This window comes from Copadichromis virginalis, linkage group LG23 (assembly GCF_057382275.1).
Source record: "Copadichromis virginalis isolate Kocher_CV1m ecotype Utaka linkage group LG23, C_Virginalis_male_GT1.1, whole genome shotgun sequence".
NCBI classification, from domain to species: Eukaryota; Metazoa; Chordata; class Actinopteri; order Cichliformes; family Cichlidae; genus Copadichromis; species Copadichromis virginalis.
In genome coordinates this window covers 42,086,812-42,094,212 of record NC_140639.1, presented here as the reverse complement: position 1 = coordinate 42,094,212, position 7,401 = coordinate 42,086,812, and the positions used below count along the sequence as shown (strand labels likewise).

Sequence of the window (7,401 nt, the reverse complement as noted above, 5' to 3'; positions counted from 1 at the left end):
AGTTTGCACGTGTTTTGAATTTTGTATGTGTTTTGGATTTTGCATGTGTTTTGGATTTTGTATGTGTTTTGGAGTTTGCATGTGTTTTGAATTTTGTACATGTTTTGGATTTTGCACGTGTTTTGGATTTTGTATGTGTTTTGGAGTTTGCACGTGTTTTGAATTTTGTACGTGTTTTGGATTTTGCACGTGTTTTGAATTTTGTACGTGTTTTGGATTTTGCACGTGTTTTGGATTTTGTACGTGTTTTGGATTTTGCATGTGTTTTGGATTTTGTACGTGTTTTGGATTTTGTATGTGTTTTGAATTTTGTACGTGTTTTGAATTTTGTACGTGTTTTGGAGTTTGCACGTGTTTTGGAGTTTGCACGTGTTTTGGATTTTGCACGTGTTTTGGATTTTGTACGTGTTTTGGATTTTGTATGTGTTTTGGAGCTTGTACGTGTCTTGGATTTTGTACGTGTTTTGGATTTTGCATGTGTTTTGGAGTTTGCATGTGTTTTGGATTTTGTATGTGTTGAGGAGTGTCATGGTCCGCGGCCCGGCGTCCGGGGTGCTGCTGGGATGTCCACGCCCACGAGCGTGGCTGCTAACCCCACACCTGCATCCCATCCCAGGCGATCACCAGGTGGACTATTTAATCCTGCCCTACCTGCTGCTCCACGCCAGTCCGTAGTCGCCTCTCAGCGGTAACGTACGCCTGCGGAAAAGAACTCGTATGACAAACTCTCCATCGGACCTAACACTGTTTTTCTTTCCCTGTGTACCCAGATCACAACTCGGCGTGTTTTTTGAGCCACCTGCCTGTCCACCTGTCCGCCTGAGATTCGGTTCACATTCAGCTTCGCCGTCTCGACCCCTTTTGGAGCTCCACCCCCCTCTGGTTCTCTCGGCCCGGCTATCACCGTGAGACGCACACTCCACCTTCCCTCGTATGCTGCCTTTTTTCCCCACCCCAGTAATCTGTCTCTCTTTTTGTTTTACAGCCTCTCACAGCCCCGCTCTCGGCGTTCCCTGTGCGGTCCCTCGGTTTCATCTGGTTTCACCCGTTGTTTTTCTGGCTACCCTCACGGGACACCTTTAGTTTCAATAAAAAAAATTACTTTCTTTATTCGCTCATTCCCTAGTGTGTGTGTTCTGCTACTGGGTCCTGCCTGCGCTCGGAACTTCGGTTCATGACAGTACGGACTGGCCAGTATGGACCCAGCAGATCCACTCCGCTCCGCTATTAATAAACAGGGCGCTATCCTCGGTCGCCACGATCAGCAGCTCCAGTCTCTCCAAGACCGTTGTCAAGAGCTCAGTGACACTCAGAATAAATTACAAACTAGGCCGTCCGACCCCGTGCACCGCGGCGTGTCGCCTCCGCCGCTGGAACCCTTCCACGGGGAGCTAGACCTGTGTGGGGGGTTCCTTTTCCAGTGCTCCTTGTTTTTCAGTCGCACGCCTGATGCGTTCCCCACGGATACTGCTAAGATCTCCCACTTCGTGGGATTGTTACGGGGGCGTGCTCTAGCATGGGCTGAAGCCTACTTAAGTTCTCACCCCATTCGTGATTGCGAGTACGATGACTTCCTGGAGGAGTTCCAGGCTACGTTTTCCCCTCCGGTATCGGAGGACGATGCCGCGCAGAAGTTGCTGGGGCTCCGTCAAGGGCGGCGCAGTATTGCGGAGTACCTAGTTGAATTCCGTACTCGAGCGGTCGCCGTGGGTTGGCCCGATTCGGCTCTTCGTGGGGTTTTTTTACGGTCGTTAAATGACCAGATGAAGGACCAACTGGCTTTTCACGAGGAGACCAGATCCTTTGATGAATTGGCCTCCCTCTCCCGTAGGATTGACAGACGCTTGCGGGAGAGGGATGCCGAGCGGCGGTCTAAGCCTATGGGCTCCGTATTGCGCCCCGGGTTTCGCGTTTCTCCGCCCCCGCCCCCAGCTGCGTGTGCGCGCTCTCCGTCGCCGCCCCCGCCTGAACCCATGCAGATCGGACGCTCTCGGCTTTCTCCGGAGGAGAGGGAACGCCGATTTCGGGCTGGAGAATGTCTGTACTGTGGGAGGCCCGGTCACCGCATCGCTGTTTGCCCGGTCCGCCCAAACGACCCGGCCCACCGGTGAGTCCGGGGATACGGGTGGGCAGCACTCTAAGCACTACTAGACCCCGATTGTTACTGTCCGTTACTATCGTGACTTCTAATCAGACTTTTACATGCCCCGCGTTAGTGGACTCCGGGGCGGAACAGAACCTTATGGATGAGAAGCTGGCTAAGAGGCTAGCTGTGTCTCTTACTCCACTCGAACCGCCCATCCCTGCGTCTACATTAAACAACCAAGTGTTTGCATACATAACTCACCAAACCGCGCCTGTACGGTTAATCACATCAGGTAACCACCAAGAGCAGCTGTCCTTTTTCACTTTTCCTGCTCCTGACACCCCGCTTATCCTAGGCTACCCCTGGTTACAGAGACATAACCCACACATAGATTGGGCCGGAAAAAGTATCGCGAGCTGGAGTGTGTTTTGTCTGGCGAACTGCCTGAGGTCAGCCGTTCCCTCCGCCTCAACGGAACGGAGGCCCGCCCCGCCACCCGCGCCGGACCTCTCTTCCGTGCCCCCCGATTATCACGATCTCCAGCAGGTGTTCAGTAAAGATGAGGCGCTCTCACTCCCGCCTCACCGTCCATATGACTGTGCTATCGATCTGCTCCCGGGAGCTTCGCTGCCCTCTAGCAGATTATACAACCTGTCTCGCCCCGAAAGAGAAACCATGGAGAATTACATCCAGGAGTCGCTAACTGCAGGACGTATTAGGCCGTCATCCTCTCCCGTGGCTGCAGGTTTTTTCTTCGTGGGAAAGAAAGACGGGACGCTCCGCCCGTGCATCGATTACAGGGGGCTGAATGACGTCACCGTCAAAAACAAATATCCCCTCCCACTCATTAGTTCTATTTTTAGCTCACTCCAGGGAGCTACGGTCTTCACCAAACTAGATCTGCGGAACGCCTACCACCTGGTACGGATACGTGAAGGCGACGAGTGGAAGACCGCCTTCAATACCCCACTAGGGCATTTTGAATATCTAGTGATGCCGTTCGGGTTAACGAACGCCCCGGCGGTTTTTCAAGCCCTAGTCAACGACGTGTTACGGGATTTCCTGAACGTGTTTGTTTTTGTTTACCTGGATGATATTTTGATTTTCTCCAAGACGCTCGAGGACCATCGCATCCATGTGAGGAGCGTGCTACAACGGCTGCTCGAAAATAGACTGTACGTAAAAGCGGAAAAGTGTGAGTTCCACGCCTCATCCATCTCCTTCTTGGGCTACATCCTCGCTGGTGGGCAGGTGAAGACCGACCCGGTGAAGATCAAAGCCATATTGGAATGGCCGGTTCCGGAGACACGAAAGAAGCTTCAGAGCTTCTTGGGGTTTGCGAATTTTTATCGCCGTTTCATTCGAAACTACAGCCAGGTGGCCGCGCCTCTCACCCAACTCACCTCACCCAAGGCGTCTTTCACATGGTCCCCTGAGGCCCACGCAGCCTTCGCTAAATTGAAGCGATTATTCACATCCACACCCATTCTAACCCATCCTGACTCTTCTAAACAGTTTGTTGTTGAGGTCGACGCATCTGACGCGGGAGTCGGGGCGGTTCTTTCCCAGCGGTCTGGGCCCCTGAACAAACTCCGGCCGTGCGCCTTTTTCTCACGCCGACTCACCCCCGCAGAAAGGAATTACGACATCGGCGACAGGGAACTCCTAGCGGTAAAACTCGCATTGGAGGAATGGCGTCACTGGCTGGAGGGGACCGAACAGCCCTTCGTTATATGGACGGATCATAAAAATCTACTGTACCTTAGAACCGCCAAGAGGTTAAATCCCCGTCAAGCTCGCTGGTCCCTATTCTTCGCCCGTTTCAACTTCACACTCTCCTATCGTCCCGGGTCACGAAACATCAAACCCGATGCGCTCTCCCGTCTGTATTCCCCCGACAGCGAGGCGCCCCCCCCCGCCACCATCCTGCCTGCCTCCTGCGTGGTGGGTGCTCTCACCTGGGAGATTGAGGAGACCATTCGTCAAGCGCTCCCAGGGGACCCTGACCCAGGGACCGGACCGCCGGGACGGCGCTTCGTTCCCGCCGCCGCCCGGGGAGCGGTCATCCACTGGATCCACACAGCACGATTCGCGTGCCACCCGGGCGTGAGCAGAACGGCGCGCCTCCTCAGCAGACACTTCTGGTGGAAATCGCTACTACGGGACGTGAAGGACTACGTGTCTGCCTGTGCCGTCTGCGCTCGTAATAAACCATCCACGAAACATCCCATGGGCCAGCTCCACCCACTCACTACTCCCCACCGGCCCTGGTCTCACATCTCGCTCGACTTTGTTACCGGTCTCCCCACCTCTTCTGGAAAATGTGTCATCCTCACCGTTGTGGATCGGTTTTCTAAGGCCGCCCACTTCGTCCCGCTAGCCAAGCTGCCCTCGGCTGCTGAGACTGCCCAAGCGTTAGTCACGGAAGTCTTCAGGCTCCACGGAATTCCCCTGGACATTGTCTCCGATCGCGGTCCCCAGTTCACCTCACAAGTGTGGAGGACCTTCTGCTCCATTCTCGGCGCCAAGGTCAGTTTGAGTTCCGGTTTCCACCCGCAATCCAATGGGCAAACTGAACGCCTTAATCAGGAGCTGGAGACTATGCTGAGATGCGTAGCCAGTCAAAACCCCTCCTCCTGGGTTACTTACCTGCCCTGGGTGGAGTACGCCCACAATACTCACACCTCGTCCTCCACCGGCTTCTCTCCTTTCGAAGCGTCCCTCGGGTATCAGCCTCCGCTCTTCCCGGAAGAGGACCTGTCCCTCTCCGTCCCGTCGGCCCCTCATCACCTCCGGCGCTGCCAACGTGTGTGGCGCTGCGCTCGCCGCGCCCTCCTGCGCGCAAAGGAACGACAGGCGCACTACGCCGATCGTCGCCGCACCCCAGCCCCTGACTACCAGCCGGGACAGAAGGTTTGGTTGGCTGCTGGGAACATCCCGCTCCGGGGCACGTCCCGCAAACTGGCTCCCCGTTTCATCGGGCCGTACGAAGTGGACCGAGTCATCAACCCGGTGGCAGTCAGGCTCCGGCTTCCGGCCTCTCGGCGTGTGCATCCCACGTTCCATGTATCTCAACTTAAGCCGGTCCGCCTCAGCCCCCTGTGCCCTCCTTCCGAGCCCCCTCCTCCCGCCCGGCTCGTCGGCGGCCATCCGGCCTATGCGGTCTGGCGGATCCTGGATGCGCGCCGGCGCGGGCGCGGCTGGCAGTATCTTGTGGATTGGGAGGGATACGGCCCCGAGGACCGCCTCTGGGTCCCGCGTTCCTTCATTCTGGACCCTCGTCTCATCTCTGCTTTCCGTGCTTCTCTCCGCAGGCGGGGTCCCGGCCGGCCGCCTGGGGGCGACCCTTGAGGGGGGGGTACTGTCATGGTCCGCGGCCCGGCGTCCGGGGTGCTGCTGGGATGTCCACGCCCACGAGCGTGGCTGCTAACCCCACACCTGCATCCCATCCCAGGCGATCACCAGGTGGACTATTTAATCCTGCCCTACCTGCTGCTCCACGCCAGTCCGTAGTCGCCTCTCAGCGGTAACGTACGCCTGCGGAAAAGAACTCGTATGACAAACTCTCCATCGGACCTAACACTGTTTTTCTTTCCCTGTGTACCCAGATCACAACTCGGCGTGTTTTTTGAGCCACCTGCCTGTCCACCTGTCCGCCTGAGATTCGGTTCACATTCAGCTTCGCCGTCTCGACCCCTTTTGGAGCTCCACCCCCCTCTGGTTCTCTCGGCCCGGCTATCACCGTGAGACGCACACTCCACCTTCCCTCGTATGCTGCCTTTTTTCCGCACCCCAGTAATCTGTCTCTCTTTTTGTTTTACAGCCTCTCACAGCCCCGCTCTCGGCGTTCCCTGTGCGGTCCCTCGGTTTCATCTGGTTTCACCCGTTGTTTTTCTGGCTACCCTCACGGGACACCTTTAGTTTCAATAAAAAAAATTACTTTCTTTATTCGCTCATTCCCTAGTGTGTGTGTTCTGCTACTGGGTCCTGCCTGCGCTCGGAACTTCGGTTCATGACAAGGAGTTTGTGCGTGCTATTTGGAATTTGTAAGTGTTTTGGAGTTTATACATGCTTTGTCTCTAGGGGCCACCGTAGGAAGCGAATGCTGGACACATTCACAATCTCGCACCTGCAAGTCAAAGAACACCTACGGACTTTGGCTGGTGTATAGCATAAATGTAGAAGTAGGTGTGCATTTGTGTGCGAGGATGTGAGAGCGTGTTGTTAGTGCCAGCATGGATTCAAACTGCCACAGCTCCAACATGCTGGAACAGATCACTGCCTAATGTTAATAATTCAAAGTAGAATTTAATTAAAGTTAATTATTTAAGGTGGTAAGAAATGTGTACCAGCATACGTTGTAGATCCTATATTTAAGTCATCTGTCAGTGCTTTGCTTTTTCTATAAAAACCTAGTATAGATCAAGCGGAAATACACTCAACAAAAATATAAACGCAACACCTTTGTTACTGCTCCCATTCCCCATGGGATGGACGTAGAGACCTAAAATTCATTCCAGATACACAATATAACCATCCCTCCCAAACAGTGGTCACAAATCAGTCCAAATGTGTGGTAGTGGGCACATCTGCTATATTGAGATAATCCATCCCACCTCACAGGTGTGCCACATCAGGATGCTGATCTGACATCATGAGTAGTGCACAGGTGTACCTCAGACTGCCCACAACAAAAGGCCACCCTGGAATGTGCAGTTTTGTCTCACAGCAAAATGCCACAGATGCCACAAGCAATGAGGGAGCGTGCAATTGGCATGCTGACAGCAGGAATGTCAACCAGATCTGTCGCCCGTGCATTGAATGTTCATTTCTCAACCATAAGCCGTCTCCACAGGCGTTTCAGAGAATATGGCAGCACATCCAACCGGCCTCACAACCGCAGACCTCGTGTAACCACACCAGCCCAGGACCTCCACATCCAGCAGGTTCACCTCCAAGATCGTCTGAGACCAGCCACCCAGACAGCTGCTGGAACAATTGGTTTGCACAACCAAACAATTTCTGCACAAACTGTCAGAAACCGTCTCAGGGACGCTCAACTGCATGCCCGTCGTCCTCATCGGGGTCTTGACCTGACTCCAGCTCGTCGCCGTAACAGACTTGTGTGGGCAAATGCTCACATTCGATGGCGTCTGGCACGTTGGAGAGGTGTGCGCTTCACGGATGAATCATGGTTCACATTGTTCAGGGCAGATGGCAGCTGAGAATGTCCCAGTTCTTGCATGGCCAGCATACTCACCGGACATGTCACCCATTGAGCAGGTTCGGGATGTGCTTGACCGGCGTATACGACA

General features: G+C 54.4%; 1 protein-coding gene across 1 annotated transcript in view; it reads left to right on the top strand.

Moving 5' to 3' along the window:
* Positions 1 to 1,056: 1,056 nt before the first annotated feature.
* Positions 1,057 to 7,401, top strand: part of LOC146681657 (uncharacterized) — a 56,137-nt gene continuing 49,792 nt past the window's right edge. Inside the window, exons 1-3 of the mRNA XM_085448791.1 lie at positions 1,057 to 2,107; positions 5,695 to 5,829; positions 5,910 to 6,049. Coding sequence (XP_085304917.1) covers positions 1,197 to 2,107; positions 5,695 to 5,829; positions 5,910 to 6,049 — 1,186 coding nt within the window. The 5' untranslated portion in view covers positions 1,057 to 1,196. The remainder of the gene's footprint in view (positions 2,108 to 5,694; positions 5,830 to 5,909; positions 6,050 to 7,401) is intronic.